We start from the raw sequence: 17852 nt of genomic DNA on the forward strand, positions 1-17852 counted from the left end.
AAGTAAGATAAAAATTACATCTAATAAAGTATACTAAATATGGTGAGAAATTTAAATAGCTTATATAATCATATAGAATAATGAATACAAAATTACCATTTTTAAGTTTGAAAATTTTCACTTCCCTTCCCTTTAATTTCCCTTGCAACCAAACGTAGCCTAAAAAAATATCTCATTTAGTTTTGAAGTGTGAAATATTTGGCCATTCTACAGAACTATACATTCCATATGTTTATTTTTTATAAAATACTTTGGGGCTCCATTTATTTCGATATAAAAATAGGGAAAAATATATATTTTTTTCTGTAAAATAATAGTTTTCACTGTTTGTTTTAACATAAAATTCCAAAAAAAAGGCATTGAAAAATGCAAGATAATTTTACACGGAGAAAATTTTTCATGAAAAATTTGCTTGAAAGATTTACTTCAAAACAAATAGACCTTTTGGGATTGGTGTGTGGTTTGTGTGATTGCACTTTCATCAAAAAAAAAAAAAAATAGGCCTTATACAAAAATTTCACATTCTTTATCTTACTTCCAGCCATTTTAGGACAAAACAAATGGACCCTAATGCAAAAATCCAAGACACACTCAAAATGAAAATGTCAGCAAAAAAACATGTTGCTTACCAGACCATAAAAGCTGAAGGAATACCAAGCCTCAAGAAATCAAGGATATTGTGTAAGGCTTCCCTTGAAAAACCAGTCCAAGTTGACTTACAAGCAGTAGAGAACTTAACATAAATTGCCATCAGTAACACACAAATCCAATAAGAGAGCCCATTTGCCAAAGCAGCACCACTATTACCAAGTCCAGATTTGAAAACTAGAAACCAACAAACTGGAAAGTGTAGTAAAATTGTAATTCCTGAGATTATCATCATTGGAAAAACAATGTTTTGTGCTTGTAAGAACTTGTTGAGACATTGAAGGATTCCAAAAGCAAAAACTGCAGGAATCAAGTAATGAACAAAAAGTCCAGCTCCCTCAGATATATCTGGATCTTGCCCTAAACTTATAAGTATATGGGCTGTGTTAGACCAAAGATAAGCTACAGGAATACATACAAGTAAAAGAACAAACATTCCTCTCTGCATATGTATTCCAAGCATATGATATTGTTTTGCTCCATAAGATTGACCACATAAGGTATCTAATGCACTTCCCATTCCTGTCTATTCAGTAAAAAAATAGATTATTAGTCTAAGGAAGATCACAAAAGCAATTTTATTAATTAAACAAAAATTAAGAAGTTCTTCAATTATATACCATTAAGCTGAAACCAGTGACTGAAGCAAAGGAAGTGCCTAGAGAAGCACTAGCAAGAGGTAGTTCTCCAAGGTGACCAACAAACATGATTGAGATCACTTGTAAACAGAACTGTAAGAAACAAACACATGTCAAAGGCCCTGCTAACCATAACTGTTTCTTTATCTCCACAATAATCTCTGATCTTCTAATGTACTTATCACCTCCAGTTCCATTAATCAGAGGTGTTTCAAGACTTGTAGGCTCTTCTTCAGCTCTTTCCATTATTTTCTTTGTTTTAATTTCACTCTCTTCAAAGGAAAGATTCAACATTTCCCTTTCCCCTCTCTCGTTCTCTTTTCGCCACACACAAACATACACAGAGAGTGAAGAAGAGTTAAAGAGAGAGAGTTTTGTGAAGAGGTTTTGATAATTAATGTGGGTATGCATGCATGGGTCCAATGGGACACATGTAGGGTTATGAAAAGGACAAGCAAGTGAAATGGGGCCCATGCAGGGATGGACTGATGCAATTGAGTCCGTCCAATTCATTTCAATCAAACCGATCAAATTAACCAATTGGGATTGCAATTGTGTAGACTGACAAACCTAGCTGGGCTTCCACAGTGTTCAAGCTGATGAGAGGGTCCCTCATGACTCATGAGTCAGAATAAATATTTTAAAAACATATAGGAAACCGTGCCCCCAGTAGCCTTTAGCAAAAATAAAAAATCCACCCCACTTTTAAGCTGTCGGATTAGATCTCCATTGTAACCACACGTTCTACCTCCTCACTTGCGATTTTGGGATAGATCCAAAGCTGGGGATTGGATTGGATTGGATTGGCTGGATAGATCATTATTCATGTGGCCAACCTTTTTCTCGAGTTTTATAAGCCAATTGCTTAGTGGGTAATTTGGTGGATTAGCTATCTTAATATTTGCATAATTCGCAGTTTTGCACCGTGCCTTATCTTCAACAGTTTTTGTATATCCGGACTCACTGCTCTTATCTCCAACAGTTGTCATATCTCTCTCTCTCTCTCTCTCTCTCTCTCTCTCTCTCCTGTATTTTATGCACTCTTTATCACGTAATAATACAAGATAGCATCTCATATCACAATATGGATCAGAGCATACGACCATTCAGTCGGGTAGTCAAACCCACCACCATGCGGACCATCTTGTCATTGGCAGTCTATCTAGTAGCTTGATGTTCGTAATATCTTTCTTCACGGCCTCCTTGATGAGGAGGTCTATATGACTCAACTTCCAAGATTTGTTGATCCTATATATCTTGATCATGTGTGTCATCTCCAAAAGTCTCTATATGGCCTTAAGCAGACACTGTAGGCATGGTTCTACCATCTATCTCAATTTTTGCTCTAGTATGACTTCACCACCTTCAAAACAGAACCATCCTTATTTATCTACATCTAAGATCAGATTCGCCTCTATGTGTTTGTCTACATTGATGACATTTTGGAATGCCTTAGCAGTGAGTTTTCCCTCCAAGATTTGAAACCCCTACACTTTTTTTTGGGTATCATCGCCACTTCTCATGCTTTTGATTTACTCCTCACTCAAAGTTGCTACATCACCGATCTACTCACCATGGTTGGAATGTCTAATTACAAACCGATTCACACCCTTGTATCTATTTCTACATCGCTAAGTGAGCAAGGGGGTGCTTTGTTCGATGATCCCACCAAATACAATTCGATTGTGGGGGCTCTACAACATCTCACACTCACTCGATCGGACATTGCATTTATCGTGAACCTTGCCTGCCAATTTATGCATTCACCAATTCATGATCACTAGGGGCTCTCATCAAACTTATCCTGTGTTATCTACAATACACGTCTACCCATGGCCTTCTTCTTGAGCGGTCGTCTTCTCTCATTCTTCAGGCGTTTACTAATGCAAATTGGGTTGGTTCCTCTACTGACCGCCGTTCAATAGGGGATTTTGCCATATTCTTGGGCAATAATCTTATTTCATAGTCTTCTCGCAGGCAATGTATTGTGGCAAAGCTCTAGCAGATGCTTCTACTGGGCTCACCTGATTGCAATAACTACTTGGTGAACTTGGATATCCAACACGCCAAACCCCAATCTTATGGTGTGACAACATTGGTGTCATATACCTGTCTACCAACCCTGTTTTTCACCCTCGCACTAAACATGTTGAAATCGATTTCCAGTTTATTCCTGAAAAAATAGCTAGACCTGAGTTACAACGACAATTTATTGCCACCTAGGACCAACTTGATGATATCCTCACCAAAGGCCTAAATAGTCCACGGTTCCACTTCTTAAAGGACACGTTGACGATACTTGATGGGGTGTATCAGTTCACCACTTCACCGTGCCTTATCTCTAACAGTTCTCGTATATCCGGACTCACAGCTGTTATGTGCCTAATGGGGCCCACTCTAGTGTATGAGAGCTAGATTGGGCCAGCCTAGTATGAGATAGTTAAAGTGCTTGATTTAACACGTTCCATCAGCTTCGGGGTTTTTGGTATCGGTAAAGTACCTAACATTTGGTATCAGAGTTGGACACCACGTCACGGGTTCAAGTCACGGAAAGGGCTACCTAGAAGAGGGCTACCTAGAGTAGAGTGAAAGCTGTCAAGAAAGGGCTACCTATCGCCAAGAAAAAACCTGTACCAGAATGGAGCCGCTTGGAAAGGGCTACCTACTGCTAGAGTGAAAGCTGCCTAGAGTGAGAGCCACCGAGGACGACAGCTACGGAAGCATGGTGGTCTATTATGTGCCTAATGGGGCCCACTATAGTGTATGGGCGCTAGATTGGGTCGACCTAGTATGAGATAGGTTAAAGGTCTTGATTTAACGCGTTCCATTAACTTCGAAGCTTTTGGCGTATCGGTCAAGTACCTAACATCAGCTTTCATCTCCAACATTCTTATATATCCGGACTCTCTATGCATGTTGTCTTACTCAGATAGATTAAGATCAACATAGTTGGATCTCTCTCTCTCTCTCTCTCTCTCTCTCTCTCTCATACGTTGTAATCTCTCTACTCACGGTTTCTAGTACTGTGACTTATGTATTTTATGCACTCTTTACTGCATAGTAATACAAGATAGCATCTCATATTAAAATAACTATTGTTATGTTCCTTAGTTTATCTAAACCTTCTTTTAACTATCATGATTCATAATCTAAGTATTGAATCGGTCGATTCACCCAAATTGGATTGATAACGATCGACTAATCCCGAATATTGACCAATCCCATACCGATCCACTAGTACAACTCAAAAGTAAAAAAGTTCTTACAATTGTATTTTTATTAAGGGAGAGGGATGGGTATGCTAGCGGTATACCGTATGCTAGCACTCTGTGTCTATTTCTCTTTTCTCCCCTTTGAAATGATTCTTACCCTTCAAAGGGAGAAGAGAGAGATAGACACATAGGGTCCTAGCATACGGTAGACCGCTAGCATACCTAACCTCTTTCCCTTTTATTAAAAATCAGGGACAAGTCCATTCAATCTGGAAAAATTCAAAGCGATTTAAATCAATATTGAATTGGTATCAGCCGAGACTGATCCCGCTTCGATTTCGATACCTTAAACCATGTAACATATGGTTGCTTTGGTTTCTTCAAAAAGGTATGGAATGATGCTGCCAAGATCACGTGTAGTACAAATGGCTAGGGCTGCTTGCTTTGATTCCATTACAAAGCATATCCTATGAGACCTATTTCAAGGGACGATTTCCTTAGCATAACTCTAATTACAAAGTTGGGATCAAGTCAACTCAGCCTTATCCAAATTAAATAGGGTTAGTTATATGGATCATTTTTTCTCCAATTAACTCTATTCAGAGTCATACTTGTTACTAGTCCTAAACATGCATGTCTTTCCTCACTTCTCCTAGAGTCATTTTAGACCTACCCATGACTCTTTTTAGTTTTTTCCATTTGAATCAAATCACCCCTCCATATTGGATCATTCAAAGGCCTCCGTTTCACATGTCCATGTCACCTCAAACAACTTTCTCACAACTTATCATGCATTGGAGCTACTCCTAAATTAGCTCTAATCTGTTCATTCCTTATTTTATCTCTTCTAGTTTCACCACACATCCATCTCAACATCCTCATTTTATCTACACTGAATTTGTTTATATATATGTTATTTCTTCATTGTCCAACATTCAACTCCAACAACTACACTCAGCCTTATCCCAACTAAATGGATCCTTGCAAAGACAAATTATTAATAACAATACAAGAAAAAGAATGCAGCAACGACAACTAAGCCTTATTCCAACTAAATGGAGTCGGCTACATGGATCCTCGCCCTCCAATCAGTTCAATTTGAGGTCATATTCTTGATACAAGGCCTAAGCTATGCATGTTTGCTCATGGCTCTTTTAGTTACTTCAATCTGAATCAAATCACTCCTCCGTAGAGGGACATATATCCAAAGGCCTCCGTGAACATGGGCATGCCGGCCACCTCAAACGAATTTCTTGTAACCTATCATATATCGAAGCTACTCCCAAAACAGCTATAATATGATCATTCTTAGTTTTACCACTCATCTATCTCAACAACTTCATCTTTGCTACACTAAGTTTATCTATAAATACTTTTTAATCGTCCAACATTCAACTCCATACATCATTATTGGTCGTATAACTATCCTATAAAATTTTCCTTTGAATTTTAAAACAATATGTCGATCTCACGACACTCTGAACACACCCGTCCACTTCATCTACCTATTCTAATTCTTTGTGCACGCCATCCTCTGTTTCTCCTTTTTTATTTATGATTGAACCTAGTTATCTATAATTTTCACTTTGCGGTATCATCTTGTCATCAATTTTCACCACCTCCCTTTTAGTCCTATTGTTAGTAAAGTTACACATCATATCCTTTGTTTTTGTTCTACTTATCTTTAAACATTTTGATTCCAATGCTGATCTCTATAATTCCAACTTTGCATGCATCCCTATTTTTGTATCAACCAAAACAAAATCATCAATAAAAACATACATTAAGGGGCCTGATCTTGAATGTCTCTAGTCAACTCGTTTATAATTAGCGCAAAAAAAAATATGGGTTTAAAATTGATCCTTGTAATCCAATTGTAATTGGGATTTCACTACCATGTCCCTCCCCTATAGTTCTTAGACTAGTCACTACAACATTATATATATATATATATCTAATTATGTCTACATAATCTTTTTTTTTAATTAATAAAGACCATATGGAGATCCTTCTTACATTCCCTAAATCTTTCAATTAGCCTCCTAAGAAAATAAATTAGCTTCTGTGTTTAATCTTCATGTCACAAAGCCATATTGGTTATCTTAAATATTAGTTTTTTTGTCTTAGGCAGGTTTCAATTACTCTGATCTCCCATAATTTCATAGTAATAAGTTCTATTCCGACAATTATTACAGTTTTGAATATCACTTTATTTTTATAGATCAGAACCACAATGTTTCTCCTCCATTCATCTGACTTTTTTTTATGTTCATAATCTTATTAAACAACTTAGTTAGTTAAGTTCTCCCACAAATTCTTAAGTTCTTTCACACCTCTGTAGGAATACCATATTGACATGTTGTTTTACCTATTTTTATCTTCTTCAAAGCTTCCTTTATAAGGCTTGTGGTTTCTTGATGATTATTAGAAATCTTTTAAAATATTATTCCTTGTATTATTAGTAAATTAAAGAAACAATTTGTCTATCTCTCTTTAATATCCTCATCACTTGTTAGTACTTGCATTTTAATTTTTAATGCATCTAATATGGTTGAAATATCTGCTCTTTATTTCCCTCATTTTAGTTAGTTTATAAATACTTTTTTCCTTTCCTTTGAGCTCAAATTGTTATAGAGATTCTCATATTTGTTAGTCCTTGCTTTCCCTACTATCTTCTTATCTTTATTTCTATCAAATTTATACATTTTTAAATCCTCCTCATTCATCTTTCGTCAACTTTTAAAACTAGATTTCTTATTCTTAATGGTTGCTTGAACTTTATCCTCCCACCACCAAGTTTCCTTAGATGCATGGATGTCATTTTCCTTTAAATTTGCCTAGAACTTCTATAAATAACCACAATCTTAATATAAGTACATCTCATTTCACATCATATTAGTGTCTATCAAAGTCTCACTTTCCCTATTTGACTAATTTATCAGAAAATATCAGGTTTTCTGCTTTTAATTTCCACCATCTTATCCTAAGGCAAATAATCTCACAATTCCTATGATTTTGTTAAGCTCTCTCCTAGCATAACCTTACATTCTTTACATAATAACATGTCGATCCTTCTATTTAGAAAAACATTCATTGTTACTACTTTGCCCAAGGTTATTAAATGTTCTTATCTCTTTCATCAAAACATGTGTTCAATATTGATAGATCATAGTCATGTCAAATTCGAAACCTGGAGTCATCTCCTTATTCCTATCTCCAAAATCATATCCTCCCCGATTCTTTCACAACTTCTGCTATCACTTCCAACATGACCATTTAGAACTCCGCTAGTGTTCTATGTTGTCAGTCCCAAGCCCAAATAAAGGAGGAGGGTTAGTGCATCAAGTCAATAGTCGGCATCATAAAACATTAGCCCAACTCTTTTGCATAGATCGTAGAGCTTTATATCTCTTTCATTTCTAAATACATATCCTAAATCTAGTGCATTGATGTATAGCCTAATAGCATCGATCAACCATTAGCACACCAAAATCTAAAACATAAAGATATAATAATAATAATAATGATCTCTCAAGTACTCTAGGAACCAATTGCATTCAAATTATGTTTAAAATTAAGGGTTTTTTACAATTACCACTCCAAAAATTTTGATATCTACTATTACCCCCCTAAAAACTTTCAAACAACTGTTACCCTCCCCTGTTGTATACTAATAACTAACTGGCCCCCACCGTTACATACCCGTAATGGACGGGTTTAATCGTGAGAGTGTACCGTTGTCACTAATTTTTTAGGACCAAAATACCCTTATGTCAAAAAATTAATAAAACAAATCTTCTAATGGGACCCTTCCTCTTCACTTCCTCTTCACTTCACCTGCAATTCATCCTCTTCACTTCCTCTTTACTTCACATGTTGCAGCAAACCAGAGGTCGAACTTCGTCAGCGGCGCTAGAGCACTCATCCCCAAACTTCGTCTGATAAGTGTTGTAGTGCCGCTGACGAAGTTCGGGGATGAGTGTTGTAGCAATTATCCCCAATCTGCATTCCCGTGAAATTTTGGGTTTATGGATATGGAAGAAGATTTCACCTTAAATTTTCTGTAAATGGTGATGTGGAATTGAGAATTCCTTACAAGACCCAGAACCTCAGGGAGCTTAACCAGATCGGCCAGAAGCTAGGGCAAGGTCAGTTTGGAACCACATACATGCATAGAGAAGTCTAGGTAACCAATATGCCTGCAAATCTATACCCAGGAGGAAGCTTCTTTGCAGGGAGGACTATGAGGATGTGTATAGAGAGATTAAGATAATGCACTTCTTGTCTGAGCACCCTAATGCGGTGATGATCAAAGGGGCTTATGAGGATTCTTTGTTTACTCATTTGGTCATGGAACTTTGTGTTGGTGGGAGCTCTTTGATGGATTATTCAAAAGGGGGCATTATAGTGAAAGGCAGGTTGCACAACTGATCTCTATTTCCACTTGGCGTGACACCTGAACAATTCAAATTCTCGGTCTTTATTCCACAACCTGTCTTGATTGTAACCCTAACAGTCCAAATCACAGGATTAGAGCTGTTCCCACAGACGATCCGGCCAAACCCTAGAAAAATCCACCAACAGAAACATTCTAAACACACCCCAAATAAGAAAAACCCTAACTCCAATCATCAATCCAATACACAAAATCTTCCAAGAATTTTTCATAAAAAAATATTATGAAAAACATAAAAGGAAGGGTGAGTGGTAGTGGAACGTCCGTCCTGTGAACTTATTCTTCCGTTCTTTAATACTAACCGCACATTTAAAGTGAAATTAATCTCAACCGCTGAATGATGAACCTAGATTACTGGTTACTTGCTGTTACGGTGACAATTGATTTTACGTCATCTCCATCAACAATGTGCTTCAGGAGACCGATGGAGAATAAATACAGAGGATGAACCAAAAGCTAAGTTCATTTTTACCCGTTAATGCTTTATTTTTGAGAGAGGAAGAAGGCATTTTCTCCGAGATCAGGTTTACTGAGTTCGAATACAAGTTGCTTGGATGACATTTTTACGGTCCTTGTTGGCCTGACCAGTGTTGGCACTGGTAGAAGTGGGATTAGGGTGGTCAAATGGAAGATTCAGAGGTAATGATTGAGGAGGTTAACTAGTATCAAGGGGTAATTGAGGTCGTCATGGTTGAGCACCTCACCTGGAATTGTGAACTGAGGACGTGTTTGCTTAATTGCCCTCAAAGATCAACCTCAATGTTCTTGGTTTTTTTTTTTTTTTTTCCTTCTGTTTCCCTTTCCTCTATTTAGAAAATTTCTGTCTCGTCCCTAAATCTAATTGGGTTAATAAACGAAAAAGACTAGTCACTGATGTCTATGGTTTTGGTGCTCTCCATATTTTGAATTCTGCAAAAGGGTCTCTTAGGTTCTTTGGATATCTACAATCATTTCTACGTTATCTCCATCGAAGTCCAGTACAATTTCAGTTTGAGACGGTTTCTCAAAATTTCTAACTGATAAAAACCCATCCACTGGATCGAGCAAAAAATTCTAATGAGAAAATCATCAAATGAACCGATCGATTCTAGGTCTGAATCTAAAGAAAATAAATCTTTTTCATCCAGGAACTCAGCTTCTGTACCAACATGCATCTTCCTTACTCTGGAAATGAACTTTAGAATCGACTGAATGTTCCTTTCTAGAGAGCTATTCTTGAGTCACAGTTTCAGGCTATGTTTCCCTTGGTCTACGGTCAATGGAATTCTCCACTATAAATCTTCTTAAACAACTTCCACTTCTGAATTAAGTTTCAGAAGATGACAAGAAACAGAAGTTATTAAAGGATTCATAATTTGAATCCGCATATTGTGATCAACAAATCCCTAAACCCGTCAGAAACCCAAAAGGGATGAATCGGTATGGATGTTTACCAAAAAGAAAGAAACAAACAAAAAAAAAAAAGAATCGAGATGGGATGGCCGGATGGGTATCGGAGTTGGGATGTGGTTTCACGGAGATGACCTGTTATTACTGTCAAAACTGGGCTGTCACCGTCAAAATGGGTCTCGGTTAGAATGAGAAAAGTGTTTCAACGATTCAGATTATATATGGTTATATCCACGGCTATGTATGAAGAACGCTCTGCAAAAATTATTCTCTCGTACGTACTGCGACTTTTTACCCAAAAAGGAAAATTATATCTTCTCCATCTTCGCCGGAGAAGAAAGAGGTGAGATAGATGGAGGAAGATGAGGTTAGAACGATGGTTGAGATGGATTTGAGATGATTTGTTTTATTTCGTTTTGACATAAGGGTATTTTGGTCTTAAAAAATTCGTGATAACGGCACACTCTTACGATTAACCCCCTCCGTTACGGGTATGTAACAGTGAGGACCAATTAGTTATTAGTATGCAACAGGGAGGGAAACAGTTGTTTGAAAGTTTTTAGGGGGTAATAGTAGATATCAAAGTTTTTAGGATGGTAATTGTTAAAAACCTTAAAATTAATAATAGCAACACATTTAAGATGTATCAAGTGATCCAATTCAATATATACAAATATGTATACTCACACTAATACTTAGAATCACCATAGAATGGTCTATCATAATCTCATTTTATAAAATAGACATACTCAGCGGGTATAACATCCTCAGTGTGGCAAATCATGTGAATAAGGTGCCCAACCTTACACGAAAGTCACTTCAATTCGTAGTACCAGGGGATGCCCATACAATACATATTTATTGTATTTTATTACTTCGAATTTTTTCCTTTGAACTTATTAAATTTTGAAGATTGATTCGTTCTTATTCTTATATCCACAGGACAGTTTTGGTTTTTTGAATCCGTATAGGAATTCCTAGACGTTGGTCAAGTGCTCACTTGCTGAACGTTTGGTCACGGGTTCAAGTCCTAAAAAAAAATAAAAAAAAAAAAGGGAAATGTTAGGTGTATGTAGAACTTGACACATTCTTTCCAAGTATACATATGAAATGATAATATTTACTCTCATTGAAAAATTATATGTTAAACTAGAAGGGTAAAAAAGTAAAGTTACAAGTTATTTTACACCTTGAGGGGTGTTAATAGAAAATTCCTTTATCAAAAGAGGACTTTACAATGTTGAATAAATCCTGGGACAAAAATTCATGAATAATTCATCCAAAATTTCAGCCCAAATTTGAACAAAAGATGAATCTATTTCAAAAATTCAAAAAAAAAAGTATTACCATTTTAGAGTCCACAAATAATTCGGAAAAAAAAATCCACAATACTTGCAAAATATCAATAAATGATTTTAAAAAATGGACACATTTGTTATTCAAAATTTTTTGAACAAGAAAATTTAATCCGAAATTAATTCAAATCTTTTTTTTTTTGGGGGGATAAAGAAATTAATCCAAATCTAACTTTTAGCCATTATCCGTTTCGTTGCACAATTTCTCAAATAGACAAAATGAATTAAACCCGATTTAATTTGTTCCTTTCTAATTATTCTCTATTCGAATATTCAAATCTTTCATGCTACATTAGAGAGAGAGAGAGAGAGACATGGGAGATTGGATTATAAGATCCAATTGGGGGAAAAAATCCTTTGTAGTCCAGGCATCTGGAGGTGCACTACAATGCGGGTTGAGAGCTCAACACGTGAAAGATGCAACATCCAATGGTGCCAAGCTCGAGAAGAAAAAAAAAAAAAAAAAAAAAAAAAGCTGCTGTCTTGTATCGAACTTACATCATTGGATGAAGTTTCTTTCACATGTCGAACTCTCAGGGGCCGCACTGCAGTGCACCCACCGCCAAATACCCACACTAGAGAGGTTTTAATCCGTCAAATTGGCTTCATTCTACTATTAGAAATTAATACACATCTGTCCTCGGATGCCACTAATAGTGGGAGAATATAAATCTAGGGGAAACAAATTGTCCCCTAGCTCATAGGCTCTCTTGACGCTCTCCTTATTTAATAAGGTGGGTCTCCAGTGTAAGAATCAACACTCCTTGAAATTCCTGTCTCTCTGTCTTTCTCTCTAAACGTATATGATATCAATATAAGAAGGCGAAGTGGTCCCTCCCTCTCCCATAAATCTATATACAGATACAGAGCATGGGGAAAACGGTAGCCCATCGTTGCTCCAGATGGTGCACAGGCGAGAATCCCTGCCTAGCAGTGGGGCTGCAAGGAAGCACATAGAAAAATTAATGAATTGCATTAGTGGGGACTAAGTCGGCCAGTGTTAACATAAAGAAATCCATTACTATAATGATATAATGCTTAGCAAGAGAACAGAGAAGGCTTATACTTAATTTATAGCTTATAGTTTTCCTATAAAAATAACAAAAGACCACCGCACAGCAACTGGTCATTTGTATCTTTTGCCTCTTCTCCGATCGATAGCCATAGATAGTGGCAGGAGATGGAGGAAGGTTTGCTAGTGAAGGAGAGAGGGAGAGAGGTGTTGGGAGTGGGAGTGATAGTGGAGGAAGTGAAGAAGGTTGGATTGCTAGCAGGGCCAATGGTGGCGGTCGCAGTTTCACAGTATCTGCTTAATATGATTCCAGTCATGATGGTAGGTCATCTTGGTGAACTCGCCCTCGCCAGCACCGCCATCGCCACTTCCATCACCACCGTTACTGGCTTCAGTGTCATCGTGAGTCTTTCTTCTTAATTCTTACTTTTTCTTTTTCTTTTTCTTTTGATTACAATACTTTGGATATCAATCTGTTTTAGTTGTTAGGCTGTATTCTAGTTTTCTTAGCAATGCTGATTCTCTGAAGTTGGGGAAGGAGGGAGGGGGTGGAGTTGACCAGGATTAGGAGGGTTTTGATAATATAAAAAATAAAAAATAAAAACGTATAACTTCTTGTCACCATAGTGGTGATCTACGTAGTTGTAACTTTCTTTTAATTGCCCTTCGGTTAATCCCAAAATAGTTATTTAATACCGGTGTAAAAAATAGGTTTCAAAAAATTGAAAGTTATTTGTTTATCAAAAACAAATTGAACGTAATGTAATGCAGTATTCAAGAGGAGAATTTTTATCCTCTCAATTACATTGCCCATACTTGACGTCAAGTACATCTAATAGAGGAGGCAGAATTGACTATCCTACCCCCTACCCAAACACACTGCCTGATCAGATTTTCTGAGTCGACTTGTCTTTCAGAAAAACCTAGTGACTTGCCTTGTCAAACCCAGTCAAGGCGAAGCATGTTTTTAATATTTTAATACCATAAATTAGTAAAATATAAAAAAAAAAATAAAGAAAAATATGAAAAAAAAAAAAAGAAAAAAAAAATCAAGAGTCATGAAGTATTATCCTCTTTGAAATAAAAATTTGTTTATAATAAAATGGCAAAAAGTAAAGTAACAAGTTCTTAATTCACCAGCTTGATTACAATCAGATTTTACATGAAAGGCAAAAAATAAATGAACTACCCTACTTTTAATGATCTGATTGCCCACAAAGAAGCTCTGATCTTTAAATCTAGAGAAGGTTCCATCTGAAGCTGGTGCGGGGAAATCTACACGCCCCACCAATAAAGGACTAAAGGTGTGTGGAGAATAATATCTACATGGGCCCACATGATAGAGCAGGAGAAATGTTTCCATGGAGAAGTGTACCACTACGCCCAAGCACATGGGGGCAAAATGAACCCCCAAATGAAAGACAGTAATGATCGCCTTGTTAATGCCCATTGGCCCTCACCCGCACAAGGCCACATCCCCAACAGAGAACTCTTGCCAAAGAAAATAATAACAAAAAAAAAACATTTGAGAGGTAAATAGTGCTCAACCCATGACAATTACCTAGGCATCCAATGGTTGGAATCTTTTTGGCTTGTATATGAAAACTGGAAAACGTATTTAGTCATTATGTGATGGTATCAAATGATCCGAATTTGAAAAAGGTTAGAATTTAGATTAAATTTATCGATCCTTTGCATTATCTTGGGGCAGAAAAAATTTCCTTATCATAGGATTATTTTTTCTCTTCATAAGGCATTTGGTTAAGATCAAGAAGCCATAAGAACAGACATTATTAATCACCCTTCTTATTGAGGGAACATATTTTGTAAATGATAAAGGTAGGAGGTGTGCTTTGGTAGAAGTTGCCATTGTCATCGTCCTATATTTGTTTTCCTTCCTTCATGTTTCCAAGGAAATTAAGAGAGAGGTGATGCAAGTGAAATTAGTATTTGAAAAATCTTTAAAATACAATTAAACAAAGAAAAAGGTGGTGTGTTCTGAGAAATTCTTATACAAAAATTTAACCAACTATAGAATCATAAATTGTGAAAGAACAAATTGTAATCGGAAAAAACAACTGATGGAATTTTTGACTTTAACAAACAGCTAGGAATGGCTAGTGCATTGGAAACAGTGTGTGGACAAGCTTATGGAGCACAACAATATAGAAAGCTTGGGATTTACACTTATAGTGGCATTGTCTCTCTCCTCTTGGTTTGTATCCCTCTCTCACTCATTTGGATCAATTTGGGAAAGCTGCTCCCTTTCATAGGCCAAGACCCTATAACCTCATCAGAAGCTGGAAAATACGCAATGTGGCTCATTCCTGCATTGTTAGCTTGTGCAACCCTTCATCCACTCCTCAGATACTTCCAATCTCAAAGCATGATCCTTCCCATGGTCCTTAGCTCATGGGTAACTGTGCTTTTCCATATTCCTCTCTGTTGGGTCTTAGTATTTAAGTCAGGTTTAAGGAACCTTGGAGCTGCATTAGCGATCGGCATATCATATTGGTTGAACACAATCTTCCTTGCATTGTACATGACGTACTCTTCATCTTGCGAGAAAACTAGTGTGCCCATCTCAATGGAGGTGCTCCAAGGTGTTGGCGAGTTCTTCCGGCTCGCTATACCATCTGCTGTGATGGTTTGGTATTTCTCTCTTCAAGTTTTATTCAAGTAATAAAATTTATCTATTTTATTCTCTAACCAAGTTTTGCAATTATGATTTTAGTCTTGAATGGTGGTCTTCTGAGATGCTTATCTTACTTTCTGGACTTTTACCAAATCCAAAGCTTGAAACTTCAGTGCTTTCTATCTGGTATGGTTGATTTTAAGTACTTTCTTTTGATTATCATTTGTTTATTTTGAATGTTTATGTGCATTTACTCTATGATAACCTTTGTGAACAGCCTCACCACCATTACAATGCTCTATAATATTATATATGGAATCGGTGCAGCCGCCAGGTTTGCCCTGAACCTTCCTCCTGCACTATTTTCATGTACTACCTTATGATTTTATGTTTATAAATGCAGATGCATTTGCATTCCTGTTATACATAGCATGGCAGCTTAGGATGTCTGTTGTAGAGTCTACATCTATATGTACACACACTACATGTCTATATATGGTTGACATAAAAGTATAAAACAAATTAAATGCATATATTTGTGCATTATTGACAAGAGAATACGTTTTCTATTCTGTAGCACTCGAGTTTCTAATGAATTAGGGGCTGGGAATCCACACGCAGCTCGTGTGGCTGTCTGTTCCGTGATGCTTCTTGCAGTCACAGAGACAGTTATAGTAAGCACAATCCTCTTTTCGTGCCGGTATATTCTTGGCTATGCTTACAGCAATGAGAAGGAAGTAGTAGAGTATGTTGCAGATATGGCTCCTCTAATTAGTCTTTCAGTTATCATGGACAGCATTCAAGGGGTCCTTTCAGGTTGGTTTCCTACCTTCTATCAATATATTATCTGTTACTCCATCAAATGAAGATTGACTGAGATTCTTTCTCATTTGAATATTTGACTAGCTAGCATTCTTCAAATGTTTTCAGGTGTTGCTAGAGGATGTGGGTGGCAGCATTTAGGGGCCTATGTGAACCTTGGGGCTTTCTATCTTGCTGGGATTCCTACAGCTGTTATATTGGCTTTCCATGTCCATTTAAGAGGAAAGGGCTTGTGGATTGGAATACTGATTGGTTCTACTTTACAAACAGTTATGCTATCTCTCATAACAAGCTGCACAAATTGGCAAAAGCAGGTCTGTTCTCCATCTATGACATTAGATTTAGGCAAGACTGCCTCTTACTGCTCTAGATAAAATCTCTCTAGAACGGTGAAACTAAGATGCGTTTAATAAACAAATTCAAGAGTAACCTATAGGTGATGCATGTGAAATAATAAAAAATTAGGTCTACGTAAAACTTGAACCCTCACTGAAAGGCATTAAGTAATTATAGCAAGCATTAGTTTTTTCTCTTTACTAGTAAAATTGGATTTCAATATTCATCTTGCAGGCACTCAAGGCAAGGGAGAGGATTTTTGCGGAATGATTTTCACTAGAGAATGAATTACTGATAAGCTACTTCCAACAGTCATTCTTCTTGGTTTATGAGATAAAAGAAAAGAGAAGACAAAGCCAACAGCAGGGCAATTACCATTCGGAAAAATGGATGTGGATACAGGAATTATTACCCTTGAGATCTAGCTTAAAATGTGGATGCCTTCCCTTTCTGTTGGTTCTGCAAAAAAACAGAGTTGTTAAACCCAGCACTGAAAACTTCATTTGTTCCTGATACCCAGGATAGCCATTCATAAATCCGAATTAACAGGAAAACAGATTGAATTGACTGCATTATCACATGGTTTCTAGACATGTCTAGATATGGATTTTCTCTTTTTTGCACCAGTTTGGATCCTGAGTACAGGAAACATGCTTGACATATAATTATCAAGTATAATGCTAATTCGCTTTATTAACCACATAATGGTGGGAGTTAGATAAGAAGACAATGGGTGAAATTCCCATAATGATTATCAACATCACCTGATTCAACATAAAGACCAAAGCAATTCTCAGCAGTTAGGATTCATAGGATCCAAACTGAGCCTTACAAGTTTTCTGCCCCTCCCCCCCCCCCCCCTCTTTATTTTTCTTCTGGATATTCGCTTCCAGAAGTTCAATGCTCCATCTACTCTGAAGTTTCAACATCTCTCAAGTTAGACAAGCTTAATAAAAAAAGTAAACTCGAGTGACTAATCCCTGATCAAAAAGTCATGGTTGAAAATCCCTCTGCCCTTCTTTGTAATTTACAGTGGTAGATGTGTTACGCAGACAGCAACATCATAGCTGGTAGCAAATTCAATTTGGGTGTCAATTTTCCTTCAATTCTAATCATTTTGGCTCTATTATTTCCAGGTAAAACCAGGTAATCTTTACCTGAAATTTTCCTTGTTTCATGGTTTGAACCTAGAAAAAGATGGAGCCTATGGGAGAAACCCCTCAAGGAAGCAACCAACTTTTTTTTGTAGCAAGTCAGCAGATCAAGACTGACACTTGGATGGATGAACACAAACAAGTTGAGCAGTGGGCTAACACTAAGGCTGCTAACACATCTGGACTACTGTGGCA

General features: G+C 36.9%; 2 protein-coding genes across 2 annotated transcripts in view; one reads left to right on the forward strand and one right to left on the reverse strand.

The window, feature by feature from the left end:
* Positions 1–1532, reverse strand: part of LOC122650873 (protein DETOXIFICATION 16-like) — a 32800-nt gene extending 31268 nt beyond the window's left edge. Inside the window, exons 1-2 of the mRNA XM_043844243.1 lie at positions 1269–1532; positions 630–1174 (exon numbers count right to left, since the gene is read on the reverse strand). Coding sequence (XP_043700178.1) covers positions 630–1174; positions 1269–1532 — 809 coding nt within the window. The remainder of the gene's footprint in view (positions 1–629; positions 1175–1268) is intronic.
* Positions 1533–12878: 11346 nt separating this feature from the next.
* On the forward strand, positions 12879–16883 carry LOC122649907 (protein DETOXIFICATION 14-like). The gene is made up of 7 exons (XM_043843164.1): positions 12879–13112; positions 14818–15362; positions 15445–15531; positions 15623–15679; positions 15923–16161; positions 16276–16481; positions 16738–16883. Exons 1-7 carry the CDS (start codon positions 12879–12881, stop codon positions 16771–16773), a joined length of 1404 nt encoding a protein of 467 aa, XP_043699099.1. The 3' UTR covers positions 16774–16883.
* Positions 16884–17852: the final 969 nt, after the last annotated feature.

This window comes from Telopea speciosissima, chromosome 2, assembly GCF_018873765.1.
Source record: "Telopea speciosissima isolate NSW1024214 ecotype Mountain lineage chromosome 2, Tspe_v1, whole genome shotgun sequence".
NCBI lineage: Eukaryota > Viridiplantae > Streptophyta > Magnoliopsida > Proteales > Proteaceae > Telopea > Telopea speciosissima.